Genomic DNA, 23,649 nt, shown 5'->3' with positions numbered 1-23,649 from the left:
GCTCATGATTTCAGCGCTCTCTCCCGCCTTTTGTTAGATTGAAATGTTGGGGGGCTGAGTGAGGATTTCAGCCCGCCTCCGCCTTGCTTCCTTGGTGAGGGACTGCTTATCTGCTGCCCTCTGCTGCCCTCTGCTGATAGAAGGAAAGTTTGGATCTCAAGACCACAGTTCTCAAAATTCGGTGCTGGGAGCAGCATTCTCAGCATCACCGGAACGGATGAGAAATCCAAATTATGAGTCCACCCCTGAACACGGAATTAGAAACTCTGAGGGTGGGGCTCAGGAGAATGTGTTTTAACCTCCAAGTGATTCTGCTGAAACTCAGTAATACTACTAATGTCCTGGCCTCCTAATCGTCTAAAAACGACAAAGTATCTTCCCACTGCTCTGCCCTCGGACCTCACATAGTGGTACACACCACAGTGCCACGCGCAGAGGCCTTCCATGCCCATTCTCTCTCTCAGGGGGTCTGGCGCAGCCCTGTGGAATAAGCAAAGGAGGGACCACACACCCATTTTACACATGAGGAGACCAAGGCTCAAGAAAGGTCCAATAACTTGCCCAGGTTACTCACCTTTAAGTGGCAGGGCTGGACTTGAATCCAGGTCTTCTGTCTTTACCTCCAGGTCAAGGGTTTCTTCAATTAATCCAATACAGGGTTTCTAACATATTGGCCAGATCACATGGGGTGCTTTGTTGTGGGGTGCCATCCTGTAGGATGTTTAGCAGCGTTCCTAACCTCTACCAACTAGATGTCAGCAGCACCTCACCCTGGCAGTGACAACCAAAAAATGCCTCCTAATATTATCAATGACACTCAAGAGGCAGAGTAACCCATGGCTGAGAGCAGAGACCTGCAGCCAACACGTAGAGGGGAGAAATATCACAATTCAAGTTCTGCACTTTATGCTTTGGAGATGGTTTCAGAACTATTAGCTTCATTTTGGGCATCTAGGCCATCTATGAAGTGAATGCACAAGACTAAGTGTTGATCTCCACCAGCTCCTTGTAAAATTCTTCACCATTCCTTAAGAAAAGTAACAATAATCCCATAAGGACATCTGGCACCCAGTATGTATGCACTTGAATTCCCCTTAGTTGTCCCAAGAATATATTTCACAGCCTTTTGATTATCCACGAGGCTCTGATTCAGACTCCTAAGCTGCTTTCAGTTGCTGTGTCTCTCTAGTCTCTTCTGGTCTAGAACAAATGGTGGCCGAGGGGTGTATCTGACTTCCCACCTGTTTGTTTTTTTTTTAATTAAATATATTTTTTATTGATTTCAGAGAGAAAGAGGGAGAGAGAGATGGAAACATCAATGATGAGAATTATTGATTGGCTGCCTCCTGCAAGCCCCTCACTGGGGATCAAGCCCACAACCCAGGCATGTGCCCTTGACTGGAATAGAACCTGGGACTTTTCAGTTTGCAGGCTAACACTCTATCCACTGAGCCAAACCAGCAAGGCGTTTGTAAGAGCTTGTTTGTCATTTATGTATGTGATAGCAGAGTTGAGTAGCTGTGACAGAAGCTGTATGACGCACAAAACCTTCAATATTCACTATCTGGCCCTTTACAGAAGAAGTTTGCTGATCCAGGATTTAGAACTAGCCTTTCGCCTTCATTTTTAAAATACTGCTGACTGTTTCAGGAGTCCAAAACAATTGTTTTTGGAAAACCTCTTCTTTTAGATTGGCCTGATTATACACACTTACATAATAAATTTATTGACATTTCAAACACTGTGAAATTTTAAATATATATTTAAAAGTATAAAATGCTTATGAAAATTAAACAACTTTCTATGTGTCAAAACTATAAATGAACTCAAAAGGCGAACAACAAATTAAAAAATAATTACAATTCCAGGATCTTGTTTCTTTTCATACTTTATTTTGCAGGGAAGACAGGCAAAAAATTGTCATGTCTGACATATGGTAAATAGTTTTAGTTATAAATGGAAGTTAAACCCTTACTGATCAAATTTCTGTAACTTTTTTTTTTTTTTAACCCTCACCCGAGGATATGTTAACATTGATTTTTAGAGAGAGAGGAAGGTAAAGAGAGAGAAAAAAAACCCACTGATATGAGAGAGAAACATTGATCGGATGCCTCCTGTACTCGTCCCAACTGGGGATCGAACCTGAAACGTGGGTATGTACCTTGACCGGGATTCATACCTGTCACCTTTTGGTATGTGGAACGATACTCCACCTACTGAGCCAGCTGGTAATTTAAATAAAGTAGTAGGTCAACCAGGGGTCTCCTTTGGAAAATCACAATATGCAATTTCAAGTAAATGTGCTGGAGTGCACAGAAACTCATACACACACACAAGCCCGTCAGCACCGAGGGCCGGCCCGTCTGAGCACAACACGCCTGACACACAGGAAGCGCGACGTGTCCGTGGGATACGCAAATGGATGCCATTTCTTTACACAGCGGGGCAGGGCAGGCTGGCACAAAAACATGCACACCCACCCATCAGATTTATTGTTGTTTTAGTATAAAATGCACCTGCATCATCGCAGGGGCGTGGCCTGTTGTCCTGTTGGGAGCTCGTGCATGCTCCTTGCAATAGGCTCCGGTACCTGGGAGCATGGTCTGGGGGACAGGAGGACAGTGCATTGACTGTTCGCACGTGTGTGTACATGGGAAGCTAGAAAGTGTCCAGCCTCACCTTCCAGGTGACCAGGTCCCTCTGATGAAGAGTACCCTCTCCCCCTACTCTTTGGACACGGTATGTCTATCCTACTAATCCTGTGAAGACAGTATAAGTGAAACATAAATCATAATGAAAGGAAGCACGGCTGACCGACTCCATCGGTTCTATAACGTGGCCGAGGCTGCGTGCCATATAATTCCTCTCCACTTCTCTAAAATGCCATTTAATCTATAAAAAAAAACAGTGCACCTCCCTAAACCCCAGTATATATTTTGCAGCAGTGTCTTAGGAAAAGAGTTGACAGTCCTCTACGCTAGCACAGCTCACAGGGAAGAGCACAGGCACTGAAGAGCGAGCTGCGGGAGAGACATCAGGCGGAAGCTTTAAGGAGTCCCGGCTGGTTCTTGAGCAGTGGGTCTTTCTCCCGGCTGCTGCCGGGGAGGAACTTGACCTTGGCGTGCTCCAGGAAGACAGTCAGGCCTTTGCCTCGGACCCCAGCACTGTTGTCTATCGGTCTGTATTCCTTGCGTTTTCTGAAAAGCAACGTGTTAGGAAGATTTTTAAAACATCCCCAGCTGGGAGATACTCCTTTCCCCAAGCTTTTACCCGCCCGAGTACAAAAACTTTCACCCCATTTCACCTAATCTGTGGCTAAATATATATATATATATATATATATATATATATATATATATATATATATATATATATATATTATTGACTTTTTACAGAAAGGAAGGGAGAGAGAGTTAGGAACATCAATGAGAGAGAAACATCAATCGGCTGCCTCCTGCACACCCCCTACTGGGGATGTGCCCGCAACCAAGATACATGCCCTTGACTGGAATCGAACCTGGGACCCTTCAGTCCGTAGGCCGACGCTCTATCCACTGAGCCACACCAGTCAGGGCTAATCTATGGCTTTTAAGATACGGGTGTCTTAAGGAAATACATTTATTTTCTCTTCTTCATGTGCCTGTTTACTGTAAGTTGAGCTTGCATGTTAAATATTGAGCTGACACAATTTTGTTAGGTTCCTGACATCTGGTAGCGTTGTTTGAATTAAAACAAAACAAAACACAACAACACAGAAAACCACAGCAAAATCAACAGGCTGGTTTGGTAGCCATCGTTCAATGGGGAGGTCTCCCTCCCACGCACAGAATGGTTAAAGCCAGCGAGGGCAAACGGCCCATGTGGGCAGCACATGGCCACTTGTTTCCAACAGCGTCCCGCGGGGATTTGAAGCGTTGGAACCGGCCGCTTACCTGTGCACCAGGGCGATGACGGCGACGAGAGCGGCCAAGCAGCCGGCGGCAGCCAGGGCTCCGCCTGCCATCCCCGCCGGGGCCGGGCCTACACAGAGGAGACCCGGTGAGTGACGCTCCGCCGAGGACACGCCGCCCGCAGGGCGACCACATGCAGGACCGAGCGCGCTCAGGAGGGACCGGCCCCGCTGGCTGTCGGGGATCTTTTCCCTGACATGGCACCTGCCCTTCGGGTCAGCTTATCCCCGTTTGGAGAATGAGCCGGCCCGTCCAGCTGAGGGCTCAGGGGAGGGTGTCCGTCCCGCAGACCCTGCTCTGGTCTCCGGCGGCCCAGCAGCGCCCGCAGGACAGGGCTCCGTGCTCCTCCTGCCCACGGCCTGGCCTCCTCGCCCCCTGCTTCCTCCCCGCTGTGCTGACTGCCGGGCGCTGCCCACCCTCCCACACTCTCACACCTCCTCGCCCTCTGCTGGGACTGTCCTTCCCCAGCTTATCTCAGGGCCCACCCCTGTGGGGCGCCTTCCAGACATTCATGGGGCGGCGGTCCCCCCTTCCGTGGCCACTGCTCGCCCCCCCTTCCTCTGCCTCAGCCACGTTGTGCTGCAATTGCTTCCTGTCACCTATGTCTCTCCTGTTAAGTGGTGACAACCAGGAAGCAAGGGTTTTATGTCTTCCCTTTACTCCAGGAACCCAGCAGATCCGGTCTCTGCCACCAAAGCATCACCGGGGCTGATCTTTCTTTCCTCCTTCTCCCCCGCCACCACCATCGCAGTCCCAGCCCCAGCCCTCTCCCCGGAGGAGATCTCTGACCTCCCCTGGCCCTGCCGCACTCACAGCCAGCAGGGCCTCCTGAGAGCATGCAGCGGGGCCTCCTGAGAGCATGCGGCAGGGCCTCCTGAGAGCATGCAGCGGGGCCTCCTGAGAGCATGCGGCAGGGCCTCCTGAGAGCATGCAGCGGGGCCTCCTGAGAGCATGCAGCAGGATCTCCTGAGAGCATGCAGCGGGGCCTCCTGAGAGCATGCAGCAGGACCATGCTTCCCACCCGCCAGTGGCTCCCCTTCCGCACAGAACAAAACCCTAACCCTAACCCTAACCCTAACCCTAACCCTGCAAGGACCACAGCGGGCTGCCCCCACAACCAACACAACACTCACGCCTGCCCCGGACGGAGACGAGGGTGCTGGCGAGGGCCAGGCTGGCGTCGTCGCCCAGAGTGAGGTTCACGCAGAAGGTCCCGGGACCGCGGAAGGCCCGCCGCACGGTCAGCAAGCAGGCGGCGCCCCCGGCCGCCCCCACGGGGCTGCAGACCGTGTTCTGGGCGAGCTGGCAGGAGGGGTCAGACACCACCGTGCAGACCTCGGTGGGCATGCTGAGGGCGTGCACAGCGCCGGGAGGGAGAGAGAGAGAGAGGGACGAAGCAGCTTTAAAGGAAAAATCATTTCTACAAAATTGAAATCCACCTTATTTCCCCTCAAATACCTGACGTTGCACCGTCACATAACTCATCCTCCAGCAAGCCTGGGAATGAGCCACTGTTCCCTGCCTACTGTCTGGAAGGTGAGCCCGGGGGATGGGGCAGGAAGAAGCTATGTGCCACCAAGGCAGGCCAGGGGCGGCTGGACCCTGTGTGAAGCCCACACCAGGCCCTCCACCTTCTACCCTCCAGGATGCGGACGGCGGTAGGTCTTAGGCAAATGCATCCTAGAAGCCAGAGCCAGCCTGCCCGGGTTCCTGCAGAGGCCGAGGCAGCTGCATATGACGTTTACTGTGTGTGAGGCCTGCATCTTGGATCTATTATAGGACATGGTCTGCCCATTCCTCTCAATGACTTCAGGAGGAAAGTGACATTATCCCAGCGTAGCAAGGGACGAAGCACTCAGGACAGAAGACATTGGCCCAAGATCACACAGCAGTCAGAGGCGGAGCTGGGACTTGAACCAGAGATGTTTGGTAGCTGTCCTTGTGACCACTGGGCCGCCCGGCCAGGCAGGATTGTTTAGCCACTGTTTCACTTCTGGAGGGAGAAACAGGGCTCTGATGCTGGGTCCCATGGGAGCGTGGGGGGCGATGGAGGCCTGCCCTGGCCTCTGCCACAGCCTCACTCTTCAGTCGGCTTTTTCTCTAGTTCCTGTCAGTCCTCTGTCCCCAAGCTGTCCCATACTCTTGTTCATTTATACATTTACATACACATACATTTTTAAAAGTATATATTTCTTCTATTGATTTCAGAGAGGAAGGGAGAAGGAGAGAGAGATAGAAACATCAATGATGAGAGAGAATCATTGATTGGCTGCCTCCTGCACACCCCCCACTGGGGATCAAGCTTGCAATCCAGGCATGTGCCCTTGGCCGGAATCGAACCTGGGACCCTTCAGTCCGCAGGCTGATGCTCTATCCACTGAGCCAAGTCGACTAGGGCCATACACATATATTTTAATCACTGGATTTACGTGTATGTGAATCAGTTAATTCATGAACAATTAATTGATGTAGTACATATATTCACTGATATCTAGTTAGTCTATTTTATATAGTTATAATCAAACCGTAGAAAGCCAAATTATAAAATGCACTAGAGGAGCTTGGTAAATTATAAAGAGAGGCAGGATTGTCAGGCATTGCTATTAATTAATGCTGGGACCCAGCTACTCCTCATCGGCCTTTTGCCACTCTGGAGGAGCCTCGGGGAGCGTAGAGTGGGGCTCTGCCCTGGCCAGTGTGGCTTAGTTGGTTGAGCATCGTCCTGTGCACCAAAAGGTCACCGGTTTGATTCCAGGTCCGGGCACATGCCTGGGTTGCAGGCTTGATCTCCAGTAGGGGGCGTGCAGGAGCCAACCTACCCATGATTCTCTCTCACATCACTGTTTTTCTCTCTCCCCGTTTCTCCCCCCCTCTAAAATCAACAAAAACATTGGGGGGGGGGGAAGAGTGGGTTTCTGAGCCAGAGCTTGGCCTGTGGACTGTGCTGACAGGGACCCCCTGTCTGGAGAGTTAGGTTCTGTAATCGCCATGGCCCTATCTGTAAAATGAGGGGACTCAGGATTGTGTGAAAGCAGAGGGACCAGGGTACGAACACAGTAACTGTCCGATCAATAATGATCATTCAGCTTCACCAGCAGTTAAAGGTGTGAGCACTGCTCTCCTTCAGCAAACAAACGCATCCTTGAGAAGGCCTGGTGGGGTCCTGCCTCGTCCGGGCTTCCTGACGAACCGGGACTAGGAGCCCACTTGGTCGGGGAGACGGGTCAGGCCTCCGCTCAGGCCTGGCGCCCCCACTTGGCCGCCCTCGCGGGAGGCGCTGTACTCACGTCCCCTCGCAGGTCACCAGGAAGTCCACCAGGGGGTCCTCGGGCGGCGGCAGGGGCGGCAGGACTTCTGACACGTCCACGATGCTCGCCTCTAGGATGCCCTCTGACAGAACGACCCCCCGTGGGAAAACACATCAACATACGAGGGAAACCAACCCAAATCAGACCACATACCAGCAACACGGAGAGAGCTTCTCACCACACACACCACACACACCCGGACCCGGGACCCACCCACCGCCTCGCATACGTGCCCCTGCAGCATTTTCAAAGTCAAACTGAATGGTCCTCAGCCCACCCTCGCTCTTCATGTCTGACCCCGTGTCCGTGTTGGAAGGCAGTGCCCGCTCTGGGCGGGGGCTCCAGGAACAGGTGCCCCTGGGGGACGCAGCCCCAGGTGCACCCCCCCAGGCCCAGGGGGCCCGGCCTGGCTCAGACCCACTGCCTTCTCTGTTGGGTGCTTGTGGGCTGTGCCTGGAGTGCACACATGCGTGTGGTGGCCCTGTTCACTCACGCTTCTTACATACAAGAAGCGTGGCTTTGAGAAATCAGTGAGGGGAGAAGGCGGGAGTTGTGGGAACTGGTCACGGGCCTTCTCGTGAGGCTCATTCATTCAGGTTCCCGGGGGGCACAGGCCGGAGAGCCAGGGCCCGCAGGCTCCTCGGGATGTGGGCCTCACGGAAGCTCCTGTCCCCTGGGCCGTGGCGGGAAGGCTGGGGAGGCAGGTGGCCATCTAGACACCAGCAGAGTCTTTGCCTGGTAGGCGCGGCATCACCCTGGACAGGGAGTGGGTGGCCCTGCTCCCCGCCCACACCCAACGAAGCAAGTGGGTGGCCTGAGGTACATCCCTCCCCTGTGGTCTTACCGACGATTGTGAGGACGGCTCTGAAGTGGCCGTATCTGTCAACCCGGCAGTCTTCGTCCGGACCCTCCCTCTGCTCCGGCAGGCCGTCCCCCGCGGGGGCTGCGGAGTTTGAATAACAGAGTTTAGGTTCGTTGCTGAGGATATAAAAGATGTACGTGATAGAGCCCAAAATCTAAACACCTGCCTGCCTGCTCTTTATTTTTATTTATTTATTATTTAAAAAAATTTCTTTATTAAGGTATCACATATTTGTCCTCAACCCCCATTCCAATCCCCCACTCCTCCCTTTAGAAAATCATCAAGAACTTTTAAATTGCTATCGAAATGCGAACTACACGTATATCGATGCATATAGATGTGAGAGCTGTAAGGCATTGTTAAATTATGCAAGTAAACACCATCGCATATTTTGCTTAAACATTGGCAGCAAATGAAAGGTAGAAGCCATTTAAAATATGTAATACAACAGTCATGATGAAATATGGTACACTACAGCATATATAAGATATTTAATTTTCAGTAGTAAGGAAGGTGCATCATAGATTAAGAAACTAGCAACGTGGAAGGAGGCAATTTCCCCCTCGTTTGGCTGTCTCACAGCTGCTACACCTTCACTGTAAGAGCCCTCAGTCATTGGTGAGCAGAGATGTGGGGAAGAGAAGGAGAAGGCACAAGACGCTTTTGAAAAAATAACCCTTTGAGTAGGATTAAAACAACGAATGTAATGCCCTGTACACCTGAAACTAATATAATGTGATACATCAATTTTACCCCAGTAAAAAGATAATTAGTTATAACTTCAAAAGCTCTAATTAAGGTGTTGGTATTCCTTTCACAAGATAAAAAGACTGGGAAGAAAGTATGATAGTGAAAATGTAGCATTACTTTCTCTAAAATTTAAGAAGGCGTGAAATGGACCCCGCTTTGCGGGAAGGGCACCGAAGCTCCATTGAGAAGGGCCCCTGTTTACCGCGGGACACGTGGCCCGGAGCCCGTGGGAGAGCTCGCGGGGCCTCCGCGGGGCCAAGCATGAAGCTCCTTCGATCTGAGGGGCCTTCTCAGGGCATCTCTGGAAGCAAGGTTCCATGGCACACACTTTGGGAAATGCCACTTGGGAAAGCCTGGAAGGCTCCGATGCCATGTTGGGTTCAAATGCAGCGGGTTATCCGCAGGACTGCCTGCGGCAGACTCTTGGGGATGTCCCCTGAGTCTCGCAGTGGTCCTTCGGGAGTTACAGGATAATCACTCAGTCCTGAGACTTAACCGCTGTGTTCTGTAGCAATAGATTTGTGTGTACAGGGTATTAAAGATGGCTGGCTGTTTCCGGGAAACTAGAGAACTTCTAGAGTTCTTGACAGGCAGAATGTAGCTGTCAGTTAGAGCAGTGGTTGGCAAACTCATTAGTCAACAGAGTGGCAAACGGCAGCTCAGGAGCTGCATGTGGCTTGCGAGCTGTAGTTTGCCAACCACTGAGTTAGAGCATGGAATCATGACTCTGCTATATTTCAAAATAAAACTTTAAAAAATGACCAAGTAGCCGAAACCGGTTTGGCTCAGCGGTAGAGCGTCGGTCTGCAGACTGAAAGGTCCCAGGTTCGATTCCGGTCAAGGGCATGTACCTTGGTTGCAGGCACATCCCCAGTAGGGGTTGTGCAAGAGGCAGCTGGCTGATGTTTCTCTCTCATTGACGTTTCTAGCTCTCTATCCCTCTTCCTGTGGAAAATCAATAAAATATATTTTTTTTAAAAATGACCAAGTAATAAAAGTTGCTTTTGTCATTGGTAGAATGCTTATAAAAATGCACGTGTTGCTTTGCAGACATACTTAAAGTCAAGTTTATATCTCTGTGACTATATTTATAAAGTCAAGGTATGATTAAAGGGCTAATGGAGAAAAACGAACACTTTAACGGACAGATGGGCCCTGGCCGGATAGCTCAGTTGGTTAGAGCATCATGCCGGCTTGTCAAGGTTGTGGGCTCCATCCTTGGTCAGGGCACATGCAAGGTTCAACCAATGAATGCAAAAATAAGTGGAACAACAAACGGATGTTTCTTCACCTCTCTTCCTCGCTTTTCTCTAATAAAAATAAAATATATTTTAAAGGATAAAATTAATAATAAATTATAGTGTCTTGATTTACATATGTTTGGTTTAATAATATCTCTTTTATTGATAACACTATTATGATAGTTTATTACTTATAACAAACAAGTTTTTGGTAAAAAAAACAATGACAAGTTTAGACATCATGATGGCATGGTTCCTCTGGGCTTGGTGATGGCGCCCTCTTGTGTCCAATGAGAGGATGCCAGCCTATTACAACGCCCTGGATCCTGGGGTGCTAAGATGTACAATATAATGGCTGTGAAGGGAAGGGAAGCTAAGGCTTCCCAAAGAAGACGCTTAAGAACTTCTTGAAAGTCCTCATATGCTATTAGTAGAGGGTGGGATTTGATCCATGAAGCTTTATATCCAGAATAATTTTAATGTCTGTAGTCTTTCCAGCTTGCTGACCAGGAAATGTCCTCAAGGTACATTCCTTTTGGGCCATTTAGAAAGGGCTTTTAGGTGCGGCTGTGTCTTCATGGGACAGTGAGTGGATGTGGGCAGCGAGGGAGGAGGATGGAAGCGGAGAGGAAAGTGGGCGGGAGGAAGGGAAGCAGGATGGCCGGAAGGTTTTGGTACAAGGTGCCAGCGTGTCTTCTCATGGCGACAAACGTGAGCCCGAGGGGGGAAGCACCCGCTCACGTGACAGAGGCCAGTGAACAGGTCAAAGAGCGGTTTACAAGTCACCAACGTTTACCTGCAAAGTCTTCACACATATTCTAATAGCTTAAAATAGGGACAAAGTGGCTGTAAGAACCAACAGATGTCTGCAGTCGGGACACAACCCTTTGACCTGGGGCTGTGACACTCTAACTTACGCGCCATTTCCTTTCAGCAGTTAGGGACCCCTTTCCCCAAAGAGCCCTGGAGAACACTTACACAGAGAAGGGGTGGGTTTTGGAGGCCTGGGGGTCGGTGACGGGCAAGGTCCCGGCACGGCCGCCTGCACAGTGAGGTTCACGCTGAAAGTCCCGTTGAACACGTACGTGTGGTTCAAAGTGCGGTGGTTGGAAATGTACAGACCAGTATTATCCCCGAAGTTCCACCGGTAGCTAATGATAGACCCGCTCAGGAAATGGCTAGGGTCATGGATCAGGACATTGAACAGAATGGGAATGTCCCTGAGGAAGGTTTCGTCAGAGGCATTTCGATCATTCTTCTGGGACATATTCACAAACACAAGAATCTGATCTGAAAGACATAGATGTATAGGAAGAATGCATGATTGCTTGGTTTTAAGTGGATGAATTCAATAACACTTTGTCAAACATTTAAATTAAGGATAATTCAACATCGTTTTTCTTTTTCCTGGGTAAGTTTTTCTAGAGTTTCCCCATGCTAATCTGGAAAACAGAGGGAGTACATCCTTGAATATAAGTTTGAGGAGGAGTCCTAATCAGTTTGGCTCAGTCGTTAGAGTGTCGGTCTGTGGACTGAAGGGTCCCAGTTTCGATTCCCGTCAAGGGCATGTACCTTGGTTGCGGGCACATCCCCAGTGGGGGGTATGTAGGAGGCAGCTGGTTGGTGTTTCTCTCTCATAGATGTTTCTAGCTCTCTCTCTCTCTTCCTCTCTGTGAAAAATCATTAAAATATTGGGTCGGCAACTAAGTAATTGCGGGTTTCACACATATATGGCTTCAGTTGAATTTTTAGGTTTGCAGACGTAGTACAAATGTAAAACACATTTTGTTATTTGATAGTTGGCTATTCAGCTGTTAATCAGTAAAAAAAGTTTTTTGATCTGTTTTGTAGTTTTCGTTTGGCGTTCATTGAAAAATGGAAAATCAAAAGGAACATTTTCGTCATATTTTGCTTTTTTATTTCTGCAAAGGGAAAAACGCATTGCAAGCTCATAAAAAGTTATGTGCTGTTTATGGTGACGAAGCCTTAAAAGAACGGCAGTGTCAAAATTGGTTTGCCAAATTTCGTTCTGGTGATTTTTCACTCAAAGATGAAAAACGCTCTGGTCGTCCAGCTGAAGTTGATGACGCCCTAATCAAAGCAATAGTCAATTCGGACTGTCACAGTACAACACGTGAGATTGCAGAGAAGCTTCATGTATCACATACATGCATTGAAAATCACTTAAAACAACTTGGCTATGTTCAAAAACTCAATACATGGGTTCCTCACGAACTGAAAGAATCACAGTTAATGCAACGCATTAGCAGCTGCGATTTGCTAAAGAAACGTAATGAAAATGATCCATTTTTAAAACGACTGATAACTGACGATGAAAAATGGGTTGTTTACAACAATATCAAGCGGAAAAGATCGTGGAGCAGGCCAGGTGAACCAACTCAAACAACATCAAAAGCTGATATTCATCAAAAGAAGGTTTTGTTATCAGTTTGGTGGGATTACAAAGGAATTGTCTACTTTGAACTCTTACCACCCAACCGAACGATCAATTCTGATGTCTACATTGAACAACTAACGAAATTAAACAATGCAGTTGAAGAAAAGCGGCCCGAATTGACAAATCGAAAAGGTGTTGTATTCCATCATGACAATGCAAGGCCACCCACATCTTTGGTCACTCGGCAAAAATTAATGAAGCTTGGTTGGGATGTTTTGCCACATCCACCATATAGTCCTGACCTTGCACCATCTGATTACTTTTTGTTTCGATCTTTACAAAACTCCTTGAATGGTAAAAATTTCAATAATGATGATGATGTCAAATCGTACCTGATTCAGTTTTTTGCTAATAAAAACCAGAAGTTTTTTGAATGTGGGATTATGATGCTGCCTGAAAGATGGCAAAAGGTCATTGATCAAAATGGGCAATACATTACAGAATAAAGTTATTTAGTTCCATGAAAAAATTGTCTTTGATTTTCTTTTAAAAATCCGCAATTACTTAGTTGCCGACCCAATATATATAAAAAATAAGTTTGAAGAGGAGTCCAGATGAATGGTGACCCAGACCGGAACGCTCAGCTCTCACTCCTTGACCCACGAGCATCGTCGGAACTGAGGGCCCCGCTCAGTTACTGAGCTTTCACACGCTCACCTGTCACCAGGTACACATCTTTCGCTTCTGCGATGGGAGCGTATGCCCTTCCGTCTCTTCTGTAGACAGCTACCTCCATGACTTGGGGGCCAAGCGTCACGTTGGTTGTGTTGATAGAAATACTGGCTGAGGACCGTCCCAATTTCTGGTAATACTGACCTGTGAGAGGGTGGGAATGGTTAGGTGTTGGTTACTGTTACAGGACCATGAGAGGACGTGGTTTCTTAACAACGAGCCACGGTCATTTTGAGATTGCTCGCTCTGGGGAGGGAACACCAGGAAGGGTTGTGACATGAAACCTTATAAAGCAGACCTACAGTTAAATAGACGTAACTGCATGGGTAAAACGAACAGAGCTGTTTGGTGGGATGATGCCGTCGCTAGTTCATAAATAAACACTTATTATAAATAAGGGACTTGGCACTTGAAATAGATGTATTTCCCATAGAAAATACATTTAAAAATATATATTTCTTTATTGATTTCAGAGAGGAAGGGAGAAGGAGAGAGAAATAGAAACATCAATGATGAGAGAGAATCATTGATAGGCTGCCTCCTGTACACCTCCTACTGGGGATCAAGCTCGCAACCTAGGCATGTGTGCCCTTGGCCGGAATCGAACCTGGGACCCTCCAATCCGCAGGCTGATGCTCTGTCCACTGAGCCAAGCTGACCAGGGTGAAAATACATTTAATGTAATGGTGAAGTGACCAACGGCATTTTAAAAAATTTATCCAAGAATCAACCTTATTTTGGTAATAATATCACTAGTCTGGCTATATAATTAAGAAGCTTTTTTTTTTTTTTTTTTTAGGGGACTAGAGTCCTCCACTCTCTAACAGTGTTTGCGTACAGATAGGCAGTAAGCGATGGATGGTGTGGTGGGTATAAAAGGAATGGCGCAGTTCTCTAAAAGCATTCTAGGACACCCGTGAGCCATTCTTTTTCTTTTTGGACCCAAACTAAAATCTGGCTGCCACTGTCAGCAGCGGAAGTGACTCCTCTCCTTCAGGGCCCAAGGACGTTTCTCATCCTTTTGGGTCACGTGGCAGAGAAGTGATAGGCATTGTTAGATGGATGCTTGTGAGATGTTGGAAGACCATGTTTATCGCCTGTTCAAAGGTGCTAGGAAAACACACCAGACTGCTCAGGGACGTGTCATTTGGACATTCAGAGACAGTTCTGATGGAGTCTCTGAGGGGGTTCGTTGTATGCGAGGAAAACGTTAGTTCCGGCACCAAGAGAAGCTGCAGGGGCATGCTTAGTGGGGAAAATATCAGTTCCCTCCAAGACCTCAGCAGAGGATGGGATTTCAAAGCAGTCTTGTTAGAAAAACAAAAATTCCTGGCTAAAAGCTGATCGCAAACATCTTAACTAGTTAAGGTAATGGATGTTAACTAGGCTACACAGACTCCTGGTGTCAGTAAGCGTAAGTGACTCTGTGAAAACTCCATGTCAGGTCAAAGAAATCATGACACGGGTGAGGGGCCAGACCAAGGGCCAGACATGCACTGAAAAAGTCAGCTGTAAATCAACTGATTTAAACAGATGGCGTAATATTTGACATGTATTTTATTCTTTGTTCAATCAGAGTGCATTATTAATATTTTGTTTTGATTTGCAAGTAGTTCGTTGGAGAAAGAGAAGCTTTCTCTAATTTACAAAATGAAAGACAAAGCATTTAGGAACCTGGAGGCTGTACTCTTGGGAGCAATTTTCAAACCTGTAGAGCCAGGTGGCACCTGGTGGCAGTCTTAACTAAGGGCTTAGCAGCTTTGCTAGAAATAACTGAAACCTGCTCTTCCCAAATGTAGTCACTCCGCCAGCAATAGACAAAGTGCATACCATTTGTGTAAAAAAGGGAAACGAGGTTGGCTGTGCCCAAGAAGAGCAGAGGTTAGATTATGTTATTTCTACACAATGGAATGTTATATATAGTCATTTAAAAATGTATATAAAGAATTTTAATGATACAATCAAATACTTGTGACATCAAGAAAAAAAAAAATCTGTGTACTTTATAATCCAAATCAAGAAATACTAGTGAAGAAAACACCGTTGTGTTAACAGTGATAACCTCTGGTGTTAATTACGGGTGGCTGATTTTTCATTTGTGCATTTCTGCATCTTCCCAATTTCCTAAAAAGAACAGGTTTCTTTCATTCTTAAAAACTCATCTGACAATATAAAAAGTTAAAGAATAAATCAACAAATGACCATCTGTGTGCCATTCCAACAAATAAATAAGGAGTTTTGTTTTAACAAAGAAAGCTGAATCGGGGGTGTATCCCCCTCCCCTCCTTTTAATTCTTTGGTGTCCTGGGAATTTGGCAAGACTAAGCAATATGCGTCCCAGCCAAGGAACGTTAACAGATGAACTATGATTAAACTCTCCGTGTTATTAGTTCTTGGTTATAGAATAAGAAAGGAGAAAGAAATGTAAATGTTAAACAAAGATAAAGGCGAAGCTAAAGGGGTTTGTGAAAGTCTGACCGAGCGTGTGGAACACGTAGACGAAGCCGCACTTGCTCCCCCCGCGGTGGTGGCCGTGGCGGCGGCCGTGGTGGTGCGGGAACGGCCTGCCGTCGGGGAACACGCCGTAGCTGTGGCTGCTGCCATTGCCCCCGTCGGCGTCCTCGGCCCACGCGGTCCAGTTGTAAACGTACGGGTCGGCCGAGGGGCCTGCTCCTGAGCAGAGAAAGAAAAACCGTGATTTTCGTCCGGATCAGACTGCTCCATGCTCACCATTGAATCAGACACTTTTCATATATATTTTTTTTCAAAGCTGGTTTCAATATAGTTGAACAACGACAGCCCTAATATTTAGAATTCACCCAATGGTGCATATATGCCCTGTGCGTTTTCCTGGATGTGTTATGTATGTTCAATTCCAGTACGTTTTATGTAGAACAAATACTCAGGAACGTTCCATCTAGAGCAGCAGGTCACACTCGGGCCCGGGGGCCATGTGCCTCGTTTGTCTGGCCCGTGTTCGCCTGTGAGTTTGACCTGCTGGATCTAGAGACCTCGCTTCACATGCTTCCTCTTCACCCCGAGTCTCCAAGTCACAACTGCCTTCAAACCACACCGAGGGCAGTTCTGTCTTCTTATTTGGATGCCCTCTATCGGTAGCCTTTCTCCCCGACTCTGTGGACACCCTGACCGCCCACTCCTAGAGACTTTAGCACACATTTCCTTAGAACGAGGGTGTCCTCTGACACAGGCACAGTGCCACTGCCACCCACCACAGCAATCAGGCTCACACACTGCATTTGGCTATTTTGTTTCAGAAAGAAAGGAAGAAAGGAAAGAAGGAAGGAAGGGAGGGAGGAGAAAAATGAGGAAGGGAAAGAGGAAGAGAGGAAGAGAGAGAGAGAGAGAGAGAGAGAGAGAGAGAGAGAGAGAGAGAGAGAGAGAGAGAATTTTAAGTACAGCACTTTTAAACTATCAAACCGGTTCTATATAAAATCTAGTGTTTTCCTCATAGGAATATGATAAATCAATAAACTGTTGACAGTTTAATTGAAGTTCTAAATAATAAAATTAGTCACTAGGTGCATTTAATAGCCTTGTCCCTGATCGAAGAATCTTAGTAATTAGCTCAGCATTTTTAAGAATGTACAGTTCCAACCAGACCGTTTCCCTTAATGTATTTGTGTGTATTTTCACTCTTTAACAAACAACTTATCCGCTTTAACTAAGACCAAAACAAATCCAAAACACAGATACCTTGTCATTTGTGCTAGCCACACAGCACTTGCTGAAGAAATACCTGTGAGCAGAATTACTCTAAGCAGCAAACATCTGTCAAATTGGCTATTCCTCGAGTAGCCTAAAGAATTCCGTCATAAAACCAAAACTTGAGAACCAACAAGGTATTCTCTGTCCAATCACCTGGACACTCGGAACAAACTGAGCTTGCCAAGGCAGCTCTGAAGGAGGGCTCCAGGTAGCAGAGAGCCATCCGTTTGCCGAAGGGTCGTTGGCTAATGTTGGTGAAGGGACTGAGTGGAATCACACTCTCACCCTCCCCTTCTCCAGCTTGAGCGGGTGACATGGGATGACAGCAGCATCTTGCATTCATGGGAGAAGCGCCCGCGAGGATCAAGGTTTCTGAGATGGGCCTCCGGTAGCTCGGAGAACTAGCGTGTTCCTGGGACGTGAATAACATTCCTTACCGTCTGTGCAGTTCTTCTCATAGACGATGTTGCCATCGGCATCTTCCTTTTGGCATCTGGGGAACACCAGGTTCACCACAAACGTTATATTTGAGCCCACCAGGGCTGGGGAATCACTGGTCAGAACCGCCTTCACCTGGCCTCCTAGGGCAAAGAAAGACGGAGCTCCATGATCAGGCATCCCTTTCCTGTCACTGATGAATGACATCAAGTCAAATCTAATTCCGAGGACCAGCCAGAGGATCCTTACGCCTCTCTACAATACATTAATTTATTTTCCGGATTCCTAATTTTGTTTACAGAATACAACATTCTAGAAGATAAATAATAAATAGTAAGAAGTTGTTATTTATTAGACCAGCTAAAGAATTCTCTAAACACAGAAAGAACATTCACTTAAAATAAGTTTTAAAATCTGCTTAATTGGATGGAAAAACCAAGTATTAAAAGTTTGTATTTTTTTTTTTTAACTCAAAACCAATGACTGAAGAAGTCATTCATTCATGTGGATAAAAAGGTACTCACTTCCTGACAAGCCACAGTGTTGAGATGGTCAAAAACTACTCTGGAGCCTCAGATCTCCTGGACAGGACCATTCACACATTCGTTAAATGGGTTTGAGATCAAACCCTGCTCACTCTCCAAAGTCTTTCAAAAACCATAAACTTATAACTTCTAAGGAGATCAAACTATGTAGGTGCGTGACTTAGAAAGCGATATGTTAAGATAAAGGAGAGAATGCCAAATCCAGATGCCGAGAGCTCTGTCATTCACAGAAGAAACACAGGCCACGTGGTTTCCACGTCTATAATCTGAGACTAACTTAAATAGGAAAGGGTCATTCCACTTACCTCTCCAGGATTTTTTCCATCTCGGGTCTCCTCTTTTCCACACCGGATAGAGTCTTTCATTCCAATCATTTTCATCTGAAGACCAACCATTTAATTGGTTGTTCTTCCTCATCTGTGCAGAAGTTATTTCATTGCCCAGCACATCGTGAAATCCTGTATCAATATTCAAAAAACCAATGATTTAGTCAACTCTATTCCTCGTTTAGTACTTACCTAACAATGGTTCAAGTCACTTTTTATTTCATAAGGTTAGAAAGAACATATGTAATATTTTCAATATGTCAAACAAGTAAAGTTTTTAAAAAATCAGGAGAGGGCTTCAGACTCCAGGCTAGACAAGAATTCTTAGACGTAACACCAAAAATCCGTCCCATGGAAGGAAAAAAATGATAAATGAGACCTCATTAAAATAAAAAAAAATTCTGCTCAGTGAAATACCATGAGAAGAGGATGAAACGGCAAATGAAACACAGGGAGAAAATGTTAGCAAACTGCATTTCCCAGAAAGAGCTAATCTCTAGAATATATGAAGAATTTTCAATGCTCAGTGTTAAAACTCAAACAATCCAATCAAAAGACCTGAACAGACATTTCACAAAACAGGTTGTGCAGACAGAGAGACACAGATGAAAAGATGTTCAGTATCGCCAACCAGTAGAGACATGCACATTACAAGCCCAATGAGATTCCACTGAACACCCTTCAGAATTACCAAAATGAAAAACAGGGACACATCTGATGCAGGTGACGAGGGGAAGAAACCGGATCACTAAGACACAGCTGGTGGGACTGTAGAATGGTCCAGTCACAGTTCGAAAAACAGTTTGCAGTTTCTCGTAAAACTAAGCATGTAATTGCCATGCAACTAAGCAATTGAACCCTTGGGCATTCACCCCAGAGAAAAGGAAACTTATGTTCACATAAAAACCTGGGCACGAATGTTCCTAGCAGCTTTATCCAAAACAGCCCACACTGAGCCAACCCAGAAAGCCCTCCCTGGGCGAAGGGTTAAGGTGTGGTCCATCCAGGCCGTGGAATACTACTCAGCAGTAAAAACAAACAAACAAAAAAAATGACTGACACATGCAACATCGTCAGTAAAGTACGTTGAGTTAAAAAAAAAAAAAAAAAAAAAAAAAAAAAAAAAAAAAAGCAGCCAGGCGAAACCGGTTTGCTCAGTGGATAGAGCGTCAGCCTGTGGACTGAAGGGTCCCAGGTTCGATTCCGGTCAAGGGACCTTGGTTTCGGGCACATCCCCAGTGCGGGGTGTGCAAGAGGCAGCTGAATCGATGTTTCTCTCTCATCGATGTTTCTAATTCTTTGTCCCTCTCCTTTCCTCTCTATAAAAAATAAGATATATTTTTAAAAAAAGAAAGAAAATGAATGGTGGTTGCCAGGGGCTGGGGCTGGGTGGTTTGGCTGTTAAAGGGATGAGGGACCCTTGTGGTGATGGAACGGTCTGTATTTTGACTGTATCATCGTCAATATCCTGGTTGTGATATTATACACTAGTTTTATAAGATGTTACAGTGGGAGAAACCTGGGAAAGAGTACAGGGGGATCTCTTTGTAGTATTTTTAAAAATACATTTTTATTGATTTCAGAGAGGGAGGGAGAGGGAGAGAAAGACAGAAACATCAACGATGAGAGGGAATCATTGATTGGCTGCCTCCTGCACGCCCCCTACTGGGGATCGAACCTGCAACCTGGACATATCCCCTGAGTGGGAATCGAACCGGTGACCTCTTGGATCCTGGGTTGATGCTCAACCACTGAGCCACACCCAGCTGGGCTGTAGTATTTCTTACAACTGTATATGAATCTACATATTAAAAGTTGAATGAAAAGCAGAAGGGAAAAACAACACGAATAGTAAGCAGACTGGGAGGGGAAGCAGAGGGGTGTGCTGGCAGGGGATGGTGGGATATGAGGGGGGAGATACACAGGAAGGTCAATGGCGTCTCTCCCAGCTCAGCCCTGGCTTTCCTGTGGGCAGTTGGCCTCCCTGCTCGCCCATCACCACCTGCGGCTGAGGCTGATCCTCAACGAGCTTGTCAGCACCTTCCTCTCCCTCCTTCCTCCCAGGGCTGTGATTGGACTGCGGTGAGGGCCCCTTCCTGTGGGAGACACTGAATCCCAGCCGTCCCGTTTGCTGGGGCCGGCAGCTCGGGGTGAGGGCCAGGGGGAGCCGGGACATCGGTGTTTCCTTACGTTGCCGAATGGGCTGAGAGATCCGACCCCGCTGGTCTGTTCACGGAGCAAAGCCAGGGGTGTGGGTGGGAAGGAGGCTAGGACTGGGCACAGGCCCCCGCTGACCTGCCAGGTCCCGGTCCCTCCACCTCCCGCACCGCGGCCTCCTGGGAGCCACCCAGGAGGCCGGCTGAGAAAGACGATCGCTACCTTGTAGGCCTCCCGCTCCGAGCACCTGCCGTTGGCTGATCTCGCAAGAACCCCGTCCCCAGTTTGGCAAAGGAGGAAATGAAAGCTGCGGGAGCAGAGTCGCCGTGCCCGCCCGCGGCTGGCGCGGGGCCGGGGCTGTGCAGCCACGGCGGCTGCTCCCCTTCCCGCGGCGTGGCCCAGGGCCAGTGACCGGATCGTCCCGATGCCAGCCTCCGGGAGAGGACGGGATGGCACAGGAAACACTGCATTTCCCAGAAAGAGCTGATCTCTAGAATATAGGAAGAATTTTCTTTCATTTTTATTTTTTTATTTATATGTATTTTATTGATTTTGTACAGAGAGGAAGGGAGAGGGATAGAGAGTTAGAAACATGGATGAGAGAGAGCCATCGACCAGCTGCCTCTTGCACACCCCCTACTGGGGATGTGCCCGCAACCAAGGTACATGCCCTTGACCAGAATCGAACCCGGGACCCTTCAGTCCCCAAGCCGACGCTCTATTCATTGGGAGCCAAACCGGTCTCGGCAATATATGAAGAATTTTCAAATACTCAGTGTTAAAACTCAAACAATCCAATCAAAAGGCCTGAACAGACATCTCACAAAACAGGTTATGCAGACAGAGAGACACGCATGAGCCGATGCTCAGTCGGCTGACACAGGCCCACACTCTCTCACCCTGGCACCTGCCCAGTCCCGGGTCACAGGAGACGGCGGGGCAGGGTCTCCCCGGCCCTGACAGAACTGGACACGCCTCTGGCCGCTTCCCTCTACTTCCCCCCAAATGCCGCTCCCTGCCCCCCCCTGGGGCTCCTGCACCCCCAGCGCCCCCTTCCCATGCCCCGCCCCGCCCGGGCCTCCCGCCCCAGGACACGCCTCTGGCCTCCAGGGCTGCCAGCATCTTCCTGCCTTCCCCTCCGGGCCCCACTCTGCGAGGACATGTCCCTGCAGACACTGCTCTCCCGCAGGAGGCGGCGGGAAGGATCTGTGCCCAGGGCCCTCGGCCAGGGGTCCGAGACGCTGCTCCCTCAGGCTGAGCAGGGGAGTGGCAGGCCGGGCTGTGTCCCTGCCTGTTGACGGCGAGGACCGGCTGCTCCAGACGGTGCTGGGGGTGCTGTGGGGCTGAGCACAGAGGGGGGCAGCCAGCACACAGGCTGCGGGTGGGGATGGGGCTGAGGACGGAGGGGGGCAGCCAGCACACAGGCTGCGGGTGGGGATGGTGGAGACGCAGAGGCGGTCCCTGCTCAGCGCCTCCCTCCCCGGGCCCGGGAAGTCAGGGGCAGAACGGGGACCCCTGGCTTTTCAGCCCATGAGTGCCTTTCGGAGGCAGGAGGGTGGCCCTCGGGGTGACACACATGTGACTCCTGCTCCGCGCCTGCTGCTGGAGCTCGGGGCCCATCGCCACCCTCTGGGGCTGGACGGGGGGCTGCATCTGCCCTCAGTGGCTCAGACTCCGGCTTTGCATTCCACTCACAGGAGGAGCTTTTTATGTTGCTGTTTTTTAAATCCTCACCGGAGGCTGTTTTCCCACTGATTTTTAGAGAGAGTTGGAGAGAGAGGGAAAGATGGAGAGAAACATCGACGTCCATTGGTTGCCTCCTGCAGCCTCTGACCTGGGCTTGCCACCGAGGTATGTGCCCTTGACTGCAATCGAACCCGGGATCCTTGGGTCCACAGGCCGACAATATGCACGGAGCCACGCCGGCTAGGGCGGAGCTTTTTGAACAAGAATGCTCGGACCCACGTCCAAAGATTCTTGTTTCAGAGACCTGGGCATCGGCATTGTTAACAAGCTGCCAACCCGCAGTGCGAACCTTCAGCTCTCCTCACAGTGACCTCGCCATAGCGGTGGCCTCTGGGCTGGGATTGTTAGAGAGCTCCCAGATTCGGGGCCCGTCTGACCTGAGCCCTCGGCCCTACCCCCTCCCGGGCCGACACCAAAGTTCCGTGGGGAGCGTGGCTCTGCTCTCAGGCCAGGCACTGTTCCCTCGCACCCCGCCCTCCCGTCTGGGGGAAAATAACAAAAAGCTCCAGAGACAGGCTGCACGGCTATTAGCTTCTATGAGCCTGGAGCTAAGGATGGAGCTGGAGGCATTTGCTGCGGTTCCCACATTCCCAGCGGTTCCAGAAGAAACGGCTGAGCATGGAGCCCAGCGCTGGCTCAGACGGCATTGCCCCAGACAGCCCGGCCCGCAGCCCCCGCCCGAGATCGGTGAACACAGACACGGCGCATCGCTCACGTTTGGCGGCGTCCAGGGGCCCCCCTGCAGCCAGCAGCAGACACCCCAGGAGGCAGTAGGCACGCTCCATGCTGCCCGTGGTGCTCTCGGCCCCAGCGATCACGGCTCAGCTCCCAGCTCCCCCGGCTCCATCTGGAACAGCCGCCTCTTCTGGCCTCTCCCGCACCCGCTGCTTCTTTTCATTAAATAGGGGCCTCGGGGCGGATCATGTGATGGGATTAAGCAGCCTTGCCCGACGTGGCCTCTTGGGTCCAACCTCTTACAATTCATGTGCTTCTGACTCACTGGCTCCCAGCGTGTTTGTGCACTTTGGAGAGGCACTCTTTCAGGGCTGCGATGCCCCAGTTCCAAAGGAACTCCTGGTGACTTCCTCCCCTCGGGACCCGGCTTCAAGGCCCTTCCCCAAGTAAAATCTCCAGCTCCAGCCTCACTGATGATCCGCTCGCTGCTGTCCCTTCACGGACTCCCTCACCCAGCTCAGGCTGAAATGTCACCATTAGGCTTCCTTTGCTCTAAGTGAGAGGACCAGCTCCTCCCAGCGCCGGCTAGTGCCGCAAAGATTGTGTGTGTGTGTGATTGTGTGTGTGTGTGTGATTGTGTGTGTGTGTGTGTGTGTGTGTGTATGTATCTTTGATCACTTGAATTACGTACATGGATAACACATGTTGTGCAGAAGGTGCTTGAAACAACTGCTCAGACCTCCAGTGGCTGAGAAACTTAAAACCACACGTTATGGGGGTCCCAGGTTCGATTCC

General features: G+C 48.9%; 1 protein-coding gene across 1 annotated transcript; it reads right to left on the bottom strand.

Moving 5' to 3' along the window:
• Positions 1–1,872: 1,872 nt before the first annotated feature.
• On the bottom strand, positions 1,873–23,095 carry GPNMB (glycoprotein nmb). Its single transcript, XM_084896349.1, has 11 exons — positions 22,895–23,095; positions 18,256–18,408; positions 17,405–17,548; positions 15,720–15,914; positions 13,227–13,385; positions 11,090–11,401; positions 8,103–8,201; positions 7,238–7,340; positions 5,084–5,298; positions 3,933–4,020; positions 1,873–3,197 (listed from the first exon to the last, which is right to left on the bottom strand). The coding sequence occupies exons 1-11, from the start codon at positions 22,962–22,964 to the stop codon at positions 3,035–3,037; spliced, it is 1,701 nt and encodes a 566-aa protein (XP_084752475.1). The 5' UTR covers positions 22,965–23,095; the 3' UTR covers positions 1,873–3,034.
• Positions 23,096–23,649: the final 554 nt, after the last annotated feature.

This window comes from Pipistrellus hanaki (genome assembly GCF_964339955.1).
Source record: "Pipistrellus hanaki genome assembly, chromosome: 10".
Lineage (NCBI taxonomy): Eukaryota > Metazoa > Chordata > Mammalia > Chiroptera > Vespertilionidae > Pipistrellus > Pipistrellus hanaki.
The sequence above is the reverse complement of the archived record's forward strand: the minus strand, read 5'-3'. Positions and strand labels throughout refer to the sequence as shown.

Coding starts and splice junctions, on each gene's coding strand:
- GPNMB (XM_084896349.1), bottom strand. CDS start 22,964: ATGGAGCGTGCCTACTGCCTCCTGGGGTGTCTGCTGCTGGCTGCAGGG. Junction 11,402..13,226: donor AGATGTGTACCTGGTGACAG/GTGAGCGTGTGA, acceptor TATGTCTTTCAG/ATCAGATTCTTGTGTTTGTG. Junction 8,202..11,089: donor AAAACCCACCCCTTCTCTGT/GTAAGTGTTCTC, acceptor CAAACTCCGCAG/CCCCCGCGGGGGACGGCCTG.